The sequence below is a fragment of the Lissotriton helveticus genome, chromosome 5_1 (genome assembly GCF_964261635.1).
Source record: "Lissotriton helveticus chromosome 5_1, aLisHel1.1, whole genome shotgun sequence".
Taxonomy (NCBI): domain Eukaryota; kingdom Metazoa; phylum Chordata; class Amphibia; order Caudata; family Salamandridae; genus Lissotriton; species Lissotriton helveticus.
The window spans coordinates 585,645,271-585,665,523 of NC_136065.1; the positions used below are offsets into that span (position 1 = coordinate 585,645,271).

The 20,253-nt window shown below is 39.8% G+C and overlaps 1 protein-coding gene across 1 annotated transcript in view; it reads right to left on the reverse strand.

The window, feature by feature from the left end:
- Positions 1-20,253, reverse strand: part of LOC144754750 (mannose-binding protein-like) — a 143,678-nt gene that overhangs the window by 22,269 nt on the left and 101,156 nt on the right. The window contains exon 4 of the mRNA XM_078642938.1: positions 11,547-11,630. Within this exon, the coding sequence (XP_078499064.1) occupies positions 11,547-11,630 (84 nt within the window). The remainder of the gene's footprint in view (positions 1-11,546; positions 11,631-20,253) is intronic.

Consider the following 20,253-nt stretch of genomic DNA (forward strand, 5'->3'; position numbering starts at 1 on the left):
ACAAAGTCATGAAAAGTGACGCTGTGGGGGTGATAGGGGTTTGTCAATATGGCCCTTAAGTTTGAGGCTGAGGGGTTTTTAAGAGGGAACGGGGTTTATCTGTCTTGCATAGGCATGGGTTTGTACATACTGGAGATCAGGGAGGTGTCAGGGATGTTTTTGACCTCTAAATGCTAGAGGCCGGACCACACGAAGGAACGGATACCTAGTGGGGCAGAAAATAGGGGTTTGTTTCCCAACCCCCCCTTATCTGGGTGTCGGGGAGCATGAAAAGTTTGACAGGAGTTTGCAGAAGTTGCTTGGCATTGCCAGTTGAGTATCGATGTGCAAGGGGGGTAGGCAGGTAATTAAAGGTTCACTTAGGACAGTTGGTTACTTACAGGTTCATATAGATACGCATAGCATGTAGGGGGAATTCAATTTGGAAACGTTGAAATGCAATACAGTTAAGGAGTTATTTGCAGGGTGGGCATGTTTGGGTGGGATCGCAGGGGTAGGTATAGGATACGTGCTAGTTCTCTGGATGTGTAGCAAGGTTTTAGTTTTGTGAGGTGGTTGGCCAGGATATTTTGTGATGTGCACCTGTATCAATAAAGCAGCCTTTTTCACACACAAAGTGGTCAGTGTTTGCCTGTACCCCTCCCTCCCAAATGCTTACTTGCTGCTTTTGTTACTTGGCAGCCAATATTTCAGCACCGGTGCACAACCGGCCCCTAGTAACAAAACCAGTCCCTGCTGCTGCAAAACTACACCCCACCCTTCCAGCCTCCCAGGAAGCGCCAGATGCCCGGTATGGTTAGTTCGGCCCTGAACTGCGTGTTAGTTTTATCTTCCGCATCTCTCGGTTGTATATGAAATTAGTTCTATCAAAAAGCGTACACTTTTCTTACTTTTACATTTATCCCAAATAAGATGAGGGAGATGCTTCTGAGCTGTGCTTTGAGTCGAACTCGGTATGAGGATTGTACGCTTGTTATCCCCCTGCAAGCCACTTTATGAATTTAGAGTGAAGCTGTTGTGAATGCTGTTTCATAAGCAAGGTCTTTGGTTAATGGAGGGAGCAGTGGAATAATGCCTTAGTGGAAGAAATTGCTAGATACACACCTGCTCAGTCAAATTCATAAAGAAATTGTGAAGAATCTTATGTGTGTCTGCTGACATACATTTGTCAGCTATTGACACTAGGTTAAATAATGTTTTTATTTTCTCGTTGGAGGGCCAGTAAACAACAGGTAATTTAATACACAGAATGTATTAAAGAGTGTGAAGATGAATTGTAGAATTAGGTTTAAGAGTTGAAAAGTCAGCCATGAGGTTCACACAGCAGTTCTGATCCATCTGTGCAAAGTCGACCACAGGGAACCTCTGATGTTCAAAATTTAATTATTTCATGGCAGCGTCATACCGCCATTTTTTCATGAAAGAAACCCCTAATCATTGACCCCTGAAAATAAGTCATTTATTTATTTAATACGCTTGCATACATTGCAGACAGAGGCTACAGATTACTTTACAATTAAGAAGAAATAAAGTGAAAACAAGAGGAAGGAAAGGAACTGTACTGTAAAATAGAAAGTCGAGAAAGAGACATCCATTGTGTAAATGAGAGGTGAGGAAGATGGTAGAGGTAGAATAATTGAGACATCATTACAGGCTTAAATATAAGTTTTAACAATAAGGCATTTATTTTTTGTGTGAAAAGGCAGACAATCATTCAATCTGATATCTTCAGACAGTTTGTTACAGAATGTAGGTGCATTTCAGGAACAGTCTTGTTCAGTGCTTTGTTTTTCCATACTTTTAGGATCTTCAGTGTCTGTCGTGATTTGTTTCTGGCTATTTTTTCTCCTCTCCTGAGCAACAGTCTGTCTTTTAAGTAGGTGGGATGGTCTAGGGGAAGAGATTTATAGGTTAAGAAATATATTTTAAATTGCATTCTGGCATCCAGAAGTGAGCCAGTAGAGTGCTCTCAGGTTAGGGGGTTCTTATGGCCAAAATTCTCTGACACTCTCACAAGCTATGCAGAAGTGTGTATGATAGCTCTGAGTGGTGCAATGAAGTTTTGGGTGGGCATATGAGAAAGGCATTAAACCTGCTTGCCCTGGCAGAAGAGCTGAGTGTGAAAATCATGACATATGCTGATGACACACAGCTACTATTTACTTGGAAAGGCTCCGAATTGAGCACAGAGGTGCCTATCAGCCGTGTTTACTTTGCTGGCCCGGGCCCAACTCAAGTGCAACAAAGAGAAATCGGAGATATTGTTGTATGGCCAATTTCCTCCGCTTTTTAGAGAAGCCTTGTGGCCGCCGGACTTTCCATGCCCACGGTCGGAGGGTAGCCCGGCAAAGAACTTAGGGGTATGGTTCAGTGAAGATCTTCGGTTCTTCTGAACATATCAAAAAACGTACTGGTGCCTGTTTTGGCACACTTAAGACTTTGAGAAAGTTTTTACTATGCTACCGCAACCAGCAAAGGAAATGGTGGCCCGGGCACTTATCCTTTCCAGGCTCGACCATGCTAACGCTTTATTTATTGGCTTCCCTAGCTAACTGATGAATAAACTTCAACTGATTCAAAATGCAGTGGCCAGACTTCTATTTAACATCTCTAAGAGATCTAGTGCAAGGCTACACCTGCGTGACCTACACTGGCTTCCAGTGGCTCAGCGGGTGCAGTTCAAGGCCCTGACCGTGGCCCATAGAGCCCTGCACGACCTGGGACCATCCTATATCAAAAAGTGTGTGGCCTTTTATAATCCTGGCCACTCGCTGCACTCTGCTTCTCTTCGATTGCTGTTTACCCCCCAGTTCCGTCGCTCTAGGATGGACGGCCAGTCGTGGTCGGTAAAGGTGGACACTTTACGGAACAGCCTTCCAGATATACTGTGGCATACACAGAATCTCCACATCTTCAAGAAATTACTCAAAACTCATCTTTTTAATCAATCGATTTAATTAATTTGGCTCTCTTGGTCTCAGTCTGTCCGCTACAAATCATATATAACATAACATAACATAACCTATCAAGTTGTGAGAGGACCAGCAATTGTTTGATGGTACTGAAATCTTCATGAGGAAAGGATAGTTTCAATTTCATTAGAAGATGGAGCTGGAATTGAGAGTTTGTCCAGTTTTGAAACATGCAAATTCATGGTGATGTTCTGATCAATAGTGTACCCCAGAGACTTTGCTCGGGTGACCAGCGATGGATTGGAGATTATGTCTTCTCAGGTTAGAAGCCAAGTCTGAACAGGTGGAGTGAGTGTAGAGTAAAGTTGGCTTTGTCTCATTAGTACATTTTTATTATATGTGTATGTAGTATTAGGACCAAGGGACTAAATGTATAAGTTCAAAAGAAGGAGAGACAGAATCAAACTTGAGGTACCTGGCAGCAGAGCTGGTAAATTTGGGATCTCAAATTGTCCATTTTCAGAAACTTGCAGTATGACTTGAAGGAGAACTGAAACAATTTAAAAACTACACTATTCACTCTCAATCTGGTGGAGCAAATGTCCAGAAGTGTGTCATGGTCAATAGTATAATATGCTGCTAAGTCTAATAGTACCAGAAAACAAGAATCTCTACATTATAACAACCTTAAGATATCATTAAGGACTTGGATAGTGGCTCCTTACTGCAAGCCATGACTTCAGGAGAATGATGATTATCAAATGGTAAACATCAAATGAACAGGGGCAAATAGGTTAGTGAATTGAAAGGCACACAACGTGTATTGAAGTAAGCAGCTCTGAAGCAGAATTAAAATCGTATTTGCTACCTTTTCTATATAAATAATTCTTGTTTCCTGATCTTTGTCATTAATACCGTGAGGTGCAGAAAAAGAAGTCTGGTGGGTAGTAAGTTTAGGTTTCGTGTCTTGCATTCTCTCTGAGTAGGCAGTACTAGTCCAGGTCCAAGCGTGAATGTATGTAATAATCTCACTGTTGCAGGATTTGATTATTTCTAAAATTGGTGGTGGAATTTCCTTTTTGTTAACTTACCTAAAGAAACCCATTGACCCCGGATGTCTTCAGGTTTCTTGTGCAGGGTTTCATTAAATCAGCTGTCCAAAGAGGTTAATCATAGCCAGCCTTAGCTTTGTTTCTTAAAGTGCATGATAGTTTAATTCACAGCAAAATCGCTCTTCTCCTCACAATAGGATATAGAATATTATGGTGATGAAAAGGACTGAAACTTTTGTCCATACCCTGGACACGTTGACATAATGTTTGCTCCCTGCAGTCCTTTAGAGACAACATACAAGCAGAATAATCCATACTATGGAATGAGAAATGCTACAAAACACCTTATAGAGGTTTGACAAGCAAAACACACTAATATGAACCTATTAGTAAATATATCTATCAAATAAGATGCATAGTCGCACTTTGACTATTAAGACATCTTTAATCGTCTAAATAGAGCAAGACTCATACTGCACTCTAAATAGAACGAAACTATCAACAACTGTCTGTTCTGCCAAAACAATAGCGAGCGTCATACAAAAGAACATACAAAATTGATAACGCATCACTGCGAAACACAATGTTTACGGTCCCCAAGACAACGCCAATAGACCAATAGGAAAGTGGCGAGGATGTAAGCACCGCCCCACAGTAAGATCCTCAAAAGTAACCCGGAAAAAACACGAACCACTTCCGGTTCGGTACGAGCAGAGCAGCGCGCACACAAGCAAGCTGAGGACGAGGCGCAATAGCCCGCTCCAAAATCTCTACCGACTGAAGGAAGTGTGCAAAAATAATGCGCGAGGTACCATAAGACCTCCAAGACATAGGAACAGGTCAATAACCTCTTTCCTTTCACTTCTTGACACTATATTTAACAATTTTTTGCACGTTACTTCACGGTCCTGATGAATGCCCTAGAACACAGGCTATTGAGGCAGAAACATGTCGACCAATTTTTAACTTCCTGTCACCAGTTTTTATTTTTATTATTCGATACTCAAAGTGCAACTACAACTCATTATCCAGTTAACAAGATGCACTATAATTGAGCTTACCAGACCCGAAACCAGACCTAATAAAAATTTTGACTCCCTGGTTTTCGGTTTTTTAACGAATTCTTTATTTCTGGCTCACTACTGCACCAACCTTGGGTAACAACCTCCTGGTGGAGGCTGCATAACCTAATAGACCTAATGATTATGCACACACGTGAATTATAAGCGGAGAATCAAGATATACCGCTTAAGACACCACCACACCCATCACGTGCCTGAGGGTCTTAATATTGGGACTTCAACCCCCCCCCATCCTGTATACCTAAGGTTGATCAGGACAGGTGATCCTTTCTCCTGTGATTAGACTATATCTTTTGGAAAGTGAATGGATCAATATTCCATCTCCCCTACTTCTGATTAGAAGGTCCTTTAGAGATACTCATAAAGCCTAGAGTCTTACAAGGTACATGGATCAGTAGCCTAGAGCTTATCCAATGTTCATGGCTGAAGAAAGTACAGATAAGGATGACTGAAAAACATATTGAAAATACGAGATAGATATCCAAAAAGAAAAGCGTACTGTTGCTTCTTCTCCAGAGCAGTTCGTACCTGCAAAATAGAAGCTGCCTTGTGAGAAACTTTCCCCTGCTCTTTCTCCTACATGACACTACCCCTACAGTTCAATCCAGTGTACTAGTCCTTTTTAACTCCACCTCTCATGCCACACCCCCACAGTTCTAGCCCTATGAGATTCCAATCCTTCGCCCCACCCCAGTGCTGTAGCACCATTAAACCTTTCTTCCCCTTCCCTGGGTTACACTGAGACCCTCCACATCATGAATTATGCCTGCTCAATTGATAATACCTCTGCAGATATGGATTAGTTGGGGGATTAAAAAAAGTCAATGTATTGCTAAGTCCTGTGTTCTGAGCTGCCAGGGGTCTGGAATATCCTGAAAGAATGTTTCCAATAGTACTTGGTGGGAATATTCGGCTAGTTTGTACCGGAGGATGTAGTCTAACTGCAGAATGGGTATGAAACTCAGTACATTACTGAGAACTTTGACTTAATTCTCAAACAGAGCAGTGGAGCTAAGATTGACCACTACATTGTTATTGATTGTGTTGGGTTGGCCCTTGCCCCGCATTACCATGTGTGGTCTTCTATCCACTCTACCCTGGTGTTGTCTTTTTGTTTTTCTCTGCTTCATTCTTTGCCCCATCCTAAAAAATGTCTTGGTGCCAGAAAAGGAAACAGGGTGGAAATTGCTGGGAATGATTTGGCCGGATTCCATTAGGGTAACTTAGTTGTGGTATCATGGGTGGTACAAATGTATTATATTTGCCCCTCCTCAACTTCATCGCTACTGCTGCTCCTGATATTTGATATGAATGACTAATTCTGAGATGTTGGTCAACTCTTCCCACTTTGTCTTTGATCCTGGGGAGGTCTTGTATTAGTAGTGTTCATCATTTGTGTTGGGAAAGGTGGTTTTGTTGCTAAACTTATGGATACCCTTATGTAGTTTGTCAATTTTGGACTGTGTCAAAAACTCCATATGTTGTCCCATATGTTTATTAATTTATCCCAATTTTATTAAAAATAATAAAGAGGAAAACATGATCCAGTCCTTATTTAGGGCAATGTGTCTTAACATATGGAGTTAGAAACAAGCGGGGTGCTTAGCCTACATTTCACAGTGTTCCACTCGCTCAATGATATCATCACACAGCATGCACCATTCTCAGAACAAAGAACAAGAGATGCTTAGTAGTGTCCTCATATGAAGGACTCATTAACATTGGAGGAGGTCACAACAGCATAAAGGTAATCCTTAGAGAAACGCATTTAATGAAGCTAAGTGTACGGGGCACCCCGAGCAAGGACGTGGGGGACAGAAAAATGTAGGTTCTAATTGACCATATATTTTACTAAACACTCATTCTCATATATGTTCATTTGTTTAAAGTGTGACTACAATGGTTTCCCTATGAACCCTTCTGTAGGGCCCTCAATAATTTAACTTAGGGTAAGATATTCTTTAAATACATTTGAGTGTATACAGCATGTTTTTGGTCTTCTGCATGGATTTGCAGTGCTTTGCAGTTTGTGCTTATCACATATGCTGCAACGCAGTTACACAAATAGTCTTCATTAGCATGGAAAGGAAACAAGCTACCATCTGTGCTTTTGAAATTGTATCATTTTTTTCGTTCCTGTTGTGTATTCAATTTTGCATATTGTTCTATTTTAATTATCATTTTTATTTTTAGTTTTACACAATTCACCGGGTCATCATAAATCGCAGACTCAGCGAACAAGTGTGGATGCATGCTGATGGATGAATGAACACTACTATAAAATGGAGATGGGAACATTATAATAGAGGTCCTAAGAAAGCCTGGGTTCCCGAGTGGGGCCATTCTAAAGGCTTAAACATGTCGACCTATTCGGATTCAGGGATAATGGTCAGTCCCGTGCATCACCATTGTTGTGCACAATCCCTTAAGCTCATCCTTAACAAAGGAAATACTTTTATTTAAGGTGTATGGATTTTCAAGTGTCTAGCTCCTGGTTCCAAAGATATCTGCCACCAAAATTACTCCCTATAGCCACAGGAGCCAAATCACCACTAGAATGTTCTCTGGTGAATGTTGTATGGTCAATGATGAAGCATGAAACCCAAGGGGGAGTGTGAGGCAACACCTGTCATTTTTTGTGTGAATTCGGTTGGTCCTTCACATATTGTGAGACATGACACAGAGAATTCTGTACAGTGGGCAATTCCCTATGAGTGCGTTCTTACTTTCTTTCAAGTTCGCTCCTCTTCGCCTTTGTTTTTGTTGTGCTTAAATAGGGTAGAAGCATATGTTGGAAAGTGTTGGACTTTAGAGATGTTAGATTTACTACTCTCACTCCAATCTGAGCAACAATAGGGAAATGCTGGAGTTTGGAGGGGTGTGATTTACTATTCCTGCTCCAATTTGAACAAAAATAGCCAAAGTGTTGAACTTTAGAGAGGGGTATAATTTACAATTCCCATTCGAACACAAGCAAAAGCAGGGAAGCTGTTGGACTTTACGGTAAATACAGTTAGTGTTCCTTTTCCAATGTAAGCAACAGTAAGGACGGTGTTGGATTTTTCAAGGGTTAGATATACCATTCCCAATCCAAACTGAACAAAAAAAACATTTAAGCACTCAACAAAGTAAAAATATTTCCTCATATTTAAAATAAAAAAATATATTCATTATAGGTGAAAACAATTAAATTAAAAGGAAGAAAATAAAAATTTCACATTTCAAAATTAATTTAAAATATATAGAAGAAATTACAAATATTTAGACCCACCCTACAACCCCCAAAACAATAAACCAATACAAACAATTTAAAAATAAAAATTAAACATTATTGATATTAGACTAATTATAAAAACAATAAAAAAATAATAAACACAAAATAAATATAACACATTTTTATATTTACATAAACTGATCAATTAATTAACACTTAGATAAAACAACAAATAACTGAATTACCAAGTATTCAAGTAAATAATTTGCAGTTAATTATCAATTAATAATTTAATTAACACATACATTAACAAACAATAAAAAAACAATAATTTGCTTTCAAAATAACTTCCCACCCTACTGAACTAAACCCGCAGCAACCCACTACTGAATTAAACATGACTAATTAAATGAAAAAAAAGATTTAACATAAAAAATTACAAACTACACTAGGAAACATATAATAATACTAATACCTGATAATCATATAATAAGTAATATATATAAAAATTAATAAAACATGATATTTCATACAACTCTGTTACAGAAAATTATATTAAACTCAATGTTATTTAGAAATCAATATTATATACCTAAAGCAATATTCTTGTCTTCTGTATTCTATCCTATATTATTTTTGAGGTGATAATCTTTTTTATACTATATTCTTGTTTCACAATATATTTTCTCCAGTAATTTAGCAGAATACCATAGTGGAAGAATACTGATGCTGGCATATGGCACTCTAACATTTTTGGCAGATGCATCATTATCATAATCTTTAGCAATAACATAGGAGGAACTGAAGAGCAAAGACTCTTTGATGAGTCGTGAATTAGCTTTAGCACCCAGATGTTTATTAAACTTGCTCCATAAAGCAGCACGCCTTGGAGGTACCTCGAGTGGTCTACAGCAAACAAGTCATGAGTGTTTGTAGTCAAATTCACACAAAATACATGGAGGGGAGGGTCTGGTTATAGTGCCATGCAAAGCACTGCTCAGAAGTTGCATTATGTCATTGAAATACTTAGCACTGCATTCTGTGATCCATTCTGGGATGGATTGCCCAGGAAAACATGCGTACAAACTGTAGGGAGATACAGACAGTAAACATTATAGAGATAGTTGTGAATTCGGTCTAGTGACCATTTTGCTGGATGCAACTAGTCAGTGTGCAGCAACCCCAACAGAAAGAACCATAACAGTGTCTGTAGTAATATGAAATAATCTTCCAGCAATTAGGATGCGAATGAACACTGCTCGGTTGCACTCCTATTCTTTACAATGGGAGAATGCATTCCGACTGGAATGCATGTTCTCATTGTAAAGAGCTGTGCTGAGGTTCATCCCAGCACCCCGTGGCAGGCACATCAAGATGCCTGCCATGGGGTGCAGGGAGCAACAGGGGAGCACCATAGTTGCCACCTCGGCTGCCATCCGGAGGCCTTGCACCCGTGGGGGCCTTGCTGGGAGCCCCCAAAGTCGACTTCCCATAGCCTTTCTGTGACGGAAAGGCCGGCACAGAAAGGCTGTCTGAATCCGACATTGTAATCCCTCGGGCGGAAAGAGCCGCCCTTGGGATTACAGCAGGCTTTTCGAATGGCAGACAGGCTCTCCGAGCCCATCGTAAGCCATTCAGAAATCCTGTTTGGATTAAGTTCCCACCGACTCCATCAAAAATGGGTTGGTCGGAAATTAATCCAAACAGGATATATTACGATGCCATAGGAATGGCTCCAACCGAGGGTCGGAGCCATTTCCCACTGCATCGTAATCATCTAGTGCCACAGATCTCTAGTGCCACAGCTCTTCTATCTTTTCTGCACTGAGATCTTCACCCTGGTGGAGGAAGTATCCTCACAGTTAATTTTAGGAGGTAGTTTATTGTGTTTTTTTATTTCAGTAGACCATGGGTTAATAATATTTTCCTAAATGTATTTTACATTTTAATTTAACATTAAATTAATTATATTTATGTATTTCTTTTTAAATAAGGAAGTTTAGCAAATTGCCCTGAATTTCTTTGAGTCTCCACCCCCTCATTTGAGTAGGTGGAAATGCCTATTTTTACATTTAGGCGTGGATCTACACTTGGAAATGGTGTACGCAAAATTAAAGTTGCGATGTACACTTAGGTATAAGATTCGATCTACACCTGAGTTGATCTGGAATGCCAATTTATATTTATGAATTGGGCCCTACATTAGAAAGTACAGTCCTGTAGTTGTAATTATCCTATCAATCCTTTTATCACATAATCGTAATTCGTGAATTTAAAATGTGTCTAAAATTCAGAAGTATGGAACATTGACAACATACTCTGTAAAAAACAATAAATGTATAACCGTAGGACCCCATTCACAAAAATAAGTTTGCATTTTTAATACATTTTAAACTTTCAATATTTTTAGATTTTTAAACATAGTACAAAATTGTATTAATTCATTTTAGCTGTGAGCATATTATTAAGTAAAAGAATCAATTTGGCATAAATTTCACTTAATTTGTAACTTAAAAATGTATTCTTCTTTTTACTATTTTAGGAATAATTTATTTATTTTAGTTTATTGCCTATGGGGTGTTAGTGTTATAGACTGTCTCTATATTTTTCGGTTAGATTGAGATGCAGTACTAGTGGCTGGCCGTGTCTACTGCTTGACTGCTCCAAGACAGTGATGTATTACATTTAAGTCTCTTTTGTCACTGTTAGGGCTGAAGTAGAATTAGAAGTATATTTTGTCACCTGTAATTGTCTTAGTCTTATGTGGGTGTGCTTTTTGTGTTAGCATGTTCCTCCCTAAACCCCAACTTAAATTTACCTTAAGCACACCCATTTTGTAGTAATGATTTCCCATTTTCCCAGCACTCTGCCTTGTCACTCCCATATTTACTAGTAAAATCTATTCTCATGTGTGGAAAGATCATCGTCACCGAGGTGGAGATCCCCTTAATGAAAAGACAGGAGCTGCAGAGTGGAGAGTTATGGCCTTGGGTTTGTAAACTGCATTTTGTAGAACATGAGGTATTTGTTACTGAATTACTACTTTACACAATCTAAAATGCATTTTGCGAATAGGGCCCGAGGTTCAAAGCAAGGTGAATAGTTGGCTGAGAGAAAAAAACAAGTTTACTTATACAGCTTTTAAAGATATGTAGCCACAATGTATTGATGTATATATATACATCATTTATGTCCAATTTATGTGTGTTTTAGGTGGATGTAAAGCTTTGTGTAAACAAAAGGAAAACAATACCAAGTACAAACATGATTGCAGCGTACATTTTACCTTTCCTTAGTCTGTCAGTGGCTGCCTGCAGAGATCTCACTTGTGCATCCAGGTCAGTTAACTGTTGCTTAAGATGGTCCAGTTCTGTGGCGAGAAAGACAGATTTAAGACTATCGGATTACCTTTGCGATCACTTCATAACAACTACCACGGAGTGGTTGAGTGTGATTGTCGCACTCGACGGCAGGTATTCCAAAACCACTTCAATGTACTGTTTGTATGGTAATTTCAATCATGGAATATGTTCAGAGTAGCATCTCGTGAGCTCTCTACATCAAAGATGGCATAGTTATACTTTATGTCGTTAAATGCATAATAATATAATGAAGCCAGTGCTTTGCGCTGGGGGCTGGAAGTGGCTATCATCGTTGCCTATTTTTATCATCAGACTTTCACCCAGAGCAGAAGAGAGAGGCAGAAAAATAGAACGAAGGAGGAAGTTAAAGAAAATCAATGACAGAAAGAGAAGGTAGATGGGAAAGAAAAGCTGCAAAAGTAAGATGAAGAGACGGGTGGTGGAAGGAAGAGGCACAAGGTGGAATCAAACTAGTGAGCCTTGATATTCGGCAACCCCACCATTTGGCAGCACCTGTGTGGGACTCCTAATAAAGATTTAGGGTGAGCATTTTTTTCTTTTAAAAATGAATCACTGATGTGAAACTTTGTCAGGAAAGGCCTTAATTGATAAAAAAAAGTGAATCAATCATGTTCTCTTGTAAAGACAGCTAACTAACTGTCAGCCTATGGTGAGCGCTCACTCACACATACAGGTTTTAAAGGAGCTGTCATCTAACTGAGCTCACTCACATGATCTCCTTACATTCCATAATGGAAACCCAACTTATAAAGTGAGATTACTGACTAGATTGGCTTCTAAATGTAGCAGAATCAGGAGGCTGAATCGTAAATTCGGTTATTACCTTTCAATCCTTGTTCCTCATCCCAATTCCTACTTTACTAGGTGGTCCCACACTCAAAACAGACCCTCTCACAAGCTTTTTCATTTAAAAAGTGTATTAGGCCTCTTTCTATTTCAGTCAATCAACACATTTAAAAACCCCTTCTCCGAAACTCCCACAGAGTAGCACACTGATTCTTCACTCACTAAGAAAGGCTTCTCCTGAAGCATTAAACTGAGTGATTGTTAAATGTTTATTACTCATTTTAATGGGACATCTGTGCTAGTGCAGAAGCAGCAAGTGTTTTTTTCTTTTTTGGGCTGAGTAGGGTTGGGCCTTCCTAGGTTTGCCACATGGATGCTAGTTTAAGATGGCAGACCTTGTTACAGCACTGTATGGTGGTTGGTATACACTTGAAACTAGGCAAGCACACAGATCCTTAGCCCGAATCCTCATTTGTGAGATCCAAATTAGTTCCTAACAAATATACGTAAACAACCACTGCGGTCCTGTGGTAATACAAAGCCGCTATGGAGTCTTCAAAACACTATAATAATCATATTGGCAAATTGTCTCCCCAACCTTATTTGTTATTTCATCTAAAACCTCTGATTAAGAATAAATTCATGTTATTGAGGCTCGGGAGATATCCTACTAAAGACGGAATTCCAAAATGGGAGAACAAATGGCCGTCGAGTATTTGTAGGCTATGTGGGCTGTGTGATGAAACCTTACAGCACATTGTAACTCTATGTCCAAACTTGGTAGAAGAGCGGAAGATTGTTTTGAAGCCTATTTTTAAGGAATTGGGAGTTAGAACCTGTAGGACTGCAATTATTGTATGTCTAAGAGGTGTTAAGATTCATATTATTCACCAATTTGTTAAGTTTATCTTTATAGCTGAAAAGAATTTCCGTAAAAAGACATTTTAAGTAAATGATATATCCGTTATGAAAGTTAACTAAAAAATGGTAATGATATAATGATCTTAAATGTTTTTAGAGAGTATGTGGGCAGTTTTAATATGTTTTAAATTTATTATGTATTGAATATGTGTAATTTGTGCTGCTTGCACAAGTCATTTTAATTTATGTTGTAGTTTACCCCCTGAAATGCTGTTTTTTAAATGTAATTTCATAATGGCCGGATGGCACTTTATGTATATAGTTTTTAAGTCTAAATCCTATTTGATGATCTTAGATTGTTAGCACAAGGCACTTTAATTACTGTTGGTGCGTTGTATATTATGTAGCATTATTAACTCATAGTTATTTGTAACTTTTTGCTGCTAGCATAAGGCACTTTAGTTTTGGTGTTGAAATCACAATGCATTTTATCTTCTGCTGCTAACTGTTATTGGTAAATTGTTAAAATTGTTAATATTTGCTGCTAGCATAAGGCACTTTAGTTTTGGTGCTGTAAGCACAATGCACTTTATCTTCTGCTGCTAACGGTTATTGTCAAATTGTCAAATTACTGTTGATCTATTTATGTTAGGGCTTGGCTGCGGATCTCACTTTGGTTATAAAAATTCACTGTATCTGTATATGTATATGTTTAATCAGATTTTGCTCTGGATATGTACTTTTTTCTTTTTTTTCTTCTCGTTTGTAATGATTTTAATTAATCAACAAATAAACTTTTCCATATATACTATAATAATCAAAGACTTTCTAATAAAGAGGTGGTGGAGGTTATTACTTTGTCCAGAAGTGATTTGGAGGCCCTTATTAAGGATGCAGTGAATTCTGGTTTAAATGAACTCCAGAGAAGCGGCAGAAAGTGAATTAGGTCATTGATGTGGACCCGGTGGAAGGTTCTAAAGGAAAAGATTTCCAGAGGCAATCATTTCTAAACCTTCAGTTTAAGCCCCAGCAAGAAGTAGATAGGTTGTTTTCTTAATACACTTCAGGAAATACAAATGATCTCCCTCTACATGACATCATAAGATAATTTATTGTTAACAATGTATATAACCTAATTCACAGATTTGTTTCTTCAAAATGATATCCATTAAGGTGCTCTGATTATCGGTTTCTTCAAAGTGAGCTCAATATTATCAAGAATAGAGTCCTCCGCCTCCACATCTTTGACTTCAGAAGTGTCGCAGGGTTTCTGTTCTCACACAGAACTGTGCACAGAGGAGTGGAACCTCGGCGAATTAGGGTGACCCAAAACACACCTTAGCACTCAACTCACCCCTTACCGAGCTAGCTACAGTGTCTCATTGGACATATCAAACTCCCAATGTTTAGACCAACCAGAACATGAACTTACAGTACCTCAGGGTACGTGGAACTCATGAACACTCTTTCGTTATATTGTCATTACAAACCAGAACATGGAGTAAAGAAGACACATGTGCATTTGAAATGTTTATTTACTAATGCCGTCTTCTCAGGCGCAGTATCTTAGATAATACAAGTATACTTATTATCAGTAGCAAAATTACCAGCATAGTTACTAAGACATAAAAAGCGAATGGTGACAGCATGTTAACATACTGTAATGAATAAGAGTTAACAACACTTATATCTCACCCTCCCTAACCCATATATTATATTATTAGCTAAGAAGGTCTCTTTGGGTTGTTTTAGGGCGGGCCCATACCTTAGTGTCCTAGCATGAAGGAATCACATCAGCATACACCAGCTCTCTCTGCATGTGCACCGCATCAAGTGTGTTCTATGTGCCTCATGCAAAGCAATATCAATCCCGCCTGAAGCCAGAGTTGGCAAAGGCTGCACTTGTGTTATGACTATGAAGGCGTGGAGATCAAACCTCATAACAATTCCATATCGTGTTGTTCCTGAAACTTCAGCACTCTTCGTGCAGACATAGTTTATTAAGCAAAGCTGATATCAGAGCAATAACATATTATTCTCACATAAACCACGGCAAACTACTAGGTTGAAAGCTAAGTCAACAATTAAGTGTCGTGTGCAGAAGTTGCAAGAATGAAAAATGGCGTTTAAACCTCAAATGTACCTATGCTAACTTAACACGATATAAGGATATTCAGGAGCTACATGACACCCCCCCTTGATCCTAGAACGGACTAAATATGATAACAGAAGTGCCATTACATGAGAGCAGAACCCAACAGTAAACGAGCATGATCCCAAACTAAACATTAAAAATAAATGCTAAAAAATAGCCCAAAAATATAACGTGGCTCAAGCCAATAGGCAAGGAAATAATAAAAAATGTGACAAATAAGTCAATAAAATCAATGAAATGCTATTGATCAGCACGTCAATCCAAGACAGTGTCTATGACAAAACTGTATATGCAAAGTAAGTAGCCACAGCCTCCAATAGGAAATCATTGTCCTCATCCGAAAACAGATCAGCCATCCAATTCAAAAGTTGAAAAGAACATACGTGTTCTCCCATCACCGGATCCTCTATAACCATCAGAGGACAGCTCGGTGGGTTTTCAAGAAAACTTAGTTCCAAGAAATTCCGTGCTGCCGACGATATATCCCAGGGACCAATTAGTCCATGTGCCACTGCTAAGGCCATAATCCTCTCGTCAGAACAAACCAACTCGTGAGCAATGATAGGACTCATCAGCTGATTAAAATCGACGTCAGGAGAAACCGGTCCGCAGAGACACAAATCAATGGCCCAATGGAAATCACAGGTCAGGCAGTGAAATACAGGCTGGACACAGGTGAAATAGGAGAATCGAAAAGATAATCCATATGCCGTGCTCAATGTCGCCAACGGCAGTGTGCCATAATATTCAAGCATGCGGTTGCGAAACTGCGTCAGTAGCTGTTGCGCTGGGTCTTGCACAGGAAGGACATCCATATTTAAAAAGACAGAAAACCACTAGAGCGCCAGCTGCTAATGCAAGTAAAAATGGGAACCCTCCAAACAAGGATGAAAAAATAGAATGGAAGAAAGCAGGGATGACTCCAAAAATCTTTTCAAAGGAAGTCACGAGACCACTGCTAACAACTTTAAAAAAATGTGCTAGGCCTTTTGTGGAGGATGCGTTAAAGATAGTTCGAACCATCGCTCCGAAATGCAAAGGCAAATCAGTATTCAAAAGTGCCTGAACTTCTGTACGGGTGTTTGCAATGTGAAGCACGAAAGTTTCACGGGCCGAGCTCAAGGCCACCTCTTTCTGGGACAAAAGAGCCCTTATTCTTGCCATGCCGCTGAATTCTGCTCCCAAGGTTGGTATCTGTGGCCAGATGGAATACTCCCTATGTTCACGTGTGGGAGGATAAAGCACATTTCTGCAGCAAATAACCCGCTCACTTACTGTTACGATGAAAGCTATACCTTTAATTAACCCACAACAGTCCTCATTATTGAGCATTAAATAACTACCATTCTCTAATAATTTAAACGTGGGGATGATAGCAGGAACAGGCGTGCCTTGCAAAACGCAAGCCATATTCGGTCGGTCCCTGTTGCATGAACCGTGTAACTGTATGTGTCTACACATCAAAGAATGATCTGGCGTCTCAGTACACTCCTCCCCAGTCAGATAAACTTCCTGGTCATCCTTAAAACATCTGTATGTGTATGGAAGCAACCAGACTTCATGGAGGAAACCGCTACCTAAAGGCTCATAACGACCTATGGGTACATATTTCATACAATTTGAAAATTTATATAAAGCAAAAGGCAGCGTTATCAAACCATGGATAAGCCACGTTGCAGCAGTGGCTTCTGCCACAGAAAAAGGTAAAGATTCCAACCTTTCAATATGTAACATAGAAAAGGAAGCATCACGCATTGAAAGCAAGCGTTGTTTGTCAGTCTAATTAAACGGTGCAAATAAAGAAGACACGTTCATGTACCCCCAGGGAACTTTACCCATTTTTAGAGTTTGAAGGGTCCATGCAAACTGCATGATTGATCGTAATTGATTCTGACCATGGTATAATACTGACACTTCATCATGCACAATATCGACAACTGACGACACAATATTATCCAATGTGTAAATTCTAGAGGAAAGCACATTAATGCTATTGTCAACAACTGCAAGCACTTTCTCAAGATTCGCTTGATCAATAGCCCTAAGGCGTGTAGCAGCCTCTATTTGTGAAAGTTTCCAAATTTCATTGTAAACCTCATATAACCACCTTTTCGACCTGCCACTAGCCGGGCCTTTAATGAAATCATTCAAGTCCACGTCTGCATTTAGTTTAGATAGCTGATTCTTAACCGCAGGTAAAGTTGAATGTTTCAGCCAAGTTTGACACAATTTGCCTACAGAATAAGAGGTGACAGTATGACCCAAGTTAAACCGGGGATCAGATCTAACAGTTGTGAAACCGTCAGTTAAATTAAAAAATCTATGTTGGCAAGAATCAGCACTACGGTGCCAAAGCAGCCAACCCTTAGGATTCATACTGGAAATGTTAAAGGAGGAATTAAGAAGTAGAGTCTGTAATTCTCTAATGGACAACTGAGTAAAATTACTCCAACCATCATATTCCTCCAACTCCGGGATAGAAGGAGCGTTTAAGTTTTTAGAAGTAGCCAATCCAAAGCATGTGGTCTGGGAAATCGTTTCATTTAGAAACAACATATGATTCGGGATGAGACATGCACGGTGCAAAGCCTCAGTGCCTTGTACCTGCCAGGCCCTTGAACCCCAAACTGATTTAAGGTCTATTGTATCCTTCCATAACTCATAGCCTCCAGTAACTAATTGATCAAGGAAGGCCTTCGAATACAACAATTTAGTATCGGTAAGTCTAACCTTGGACATTGGCATTTTTTGAAACTTAAAATAAAAGGACTCGGGATTGGACTGATTAAAGTCAGTGAAGTAAGTATACTTTTTCAGAAATGTTTCAGAACTCCCCTGATGAGGCGCTGGGCAATGTTCCCACTGAGTAAAGTTAACAGTATCCCTTCTGGATGATGTTTTGTGTAAGAAGTGATTGCCATAATGTTGGTAACAGAATAATTCACCATAATTAGCAGATTCTAAATATAAATCCTCAGCATCAAATGCCGCATAGTACTGCAAATCAGAAAATAAACTTTCTACAGCATTGACATCACAGTCATCAGAACGAATGTTTTGTTTCACTACATCCCCCATATTCACTCTAAGTACATTAGGGACATTAACGACTTCCGTTGGGCCATGAATCTGAAACCAAACTGCATCCCACACGATTCCATCAAGGACAGGCCACGCTGTGATGTTAACCAAAGTCAAGTCTCTTTTAAATCTGTGTGTAGAATGGGACGAGGAAAGCGGGGCCAAAGTTCCATTCAGATGAGTAATGCAAGTTCTCTCCTCGACATAGTGTCCATTCATGATTCGAAAAAAATAAAACACAAAACCAATTGACATAAAAAGGTAAACTGAAAAAAGGACCAGCCAAATGTATGTCCAAGGGGGTATCAAAAAATGTTTTTTAAACAGGCTAGGATAAACTGCAAAACGAGAGGGTTTCTTTGAGGCAAGGGAAACAGAGTCAAAAGAAAATCTGGATTCCGTGGCTAAACGTGCTTGCAGGTCAGGTATGGACAAATCAGTGGGGTAGGTATAGTCTATCTCATCAATGTTAGTTCCGGGTAAATTATTTAATAAAGGACTGGAAAGAGCAGGTAATTCGATGGCCACTTCAGGTTCAATATTAGAAGCAGTGGGCTTAACTGAATTTCTCACAATGGAAGGACAGGAAACAGCCGGTGTCATGCTAAGAAGAATCGGCCACTCTGTGTATCTTGACATTGTCAATTGAAATAAACCTGTTTTCCTTACGACCAGGAAGTGGTGGTAAAATGACTGTTCTTGTGCCCTTCACCCCAAGGACAGGAACCGGAGCTCGATAGGAAGGACCAAATTCTTTCTTGTTATCGATCTTCTCTCGAACCAGTTCTCCAACTTGGGGTAGCCAGCCGACTACCGGGATCTGCAACGCATCATCCGATGTGGAGGGCAAATGTTCCTTCGCAAGACTGTCTCTGGTCTTTTGTAGATTCTGTAAAACATTGCAATGTTCATCTGCGTCAAAGGAAGTGGCGCGAACCACACAGTCTAGACCGTCAAGGTCAGGGACGTACATCTTGATGCCAAAGAGCATTTCGTATGGGGTCCGCCCACCCAGAGACCTTCTAGGGAGATTATTAAGAGCACGCTGCACGCCATAGAGGTGAGCCAGCCAGTTTCTGCCAGTGCCTATAACTCGGGCTGTCAAAGATTGCTTTAAATCACGGTTCATTCGCTCAACTACACTGTTACCCTCAGGTCTGTAGGGAGACGAAAACTTGACTTGGACCCCCAACGAAGTCATGGCATCCTTATACGCCTTAGAGGCGAAAGCCGGACCCTGATCCGAATGGAAGGTACCACAGGCAAAAATCCCTATAAAGACACGCAAATCTCTAATGACAGTCCGTGAATCAGCGCTGCGATGTGGCCATACCCACACAAAGCGTGTGCATGAGTCAACTGCTACTAAGATGTACTTATACGCAGTATCAGATGAAAAAGGACCGCCGTGATCCAAATAAACACAACCTAGCGGTTTATTAGAAATGTACAACTGAGTCTGTGGCGGACGCGTAGCAGTCGAAGGTTTAATCTGCTGGCATATGTCACAAAGAAGGACATAATCACGCGTCTGTTTGTATAGTCCCCGCCACCAGAAACGTTGTTGTAATTGAGTTACAGTGGCCGAGACGCCCGCATGCGCAGACGCCACACCTTCATGTGCCGCTGTAATCAAGTCTGCTCTGCGATCCGAGTTGGGAATCAGCCGTTCCCCAACGTCAGGAATTGTCACAAAAGGAACCTTTTCGGGACTTAAGTGGTATTTG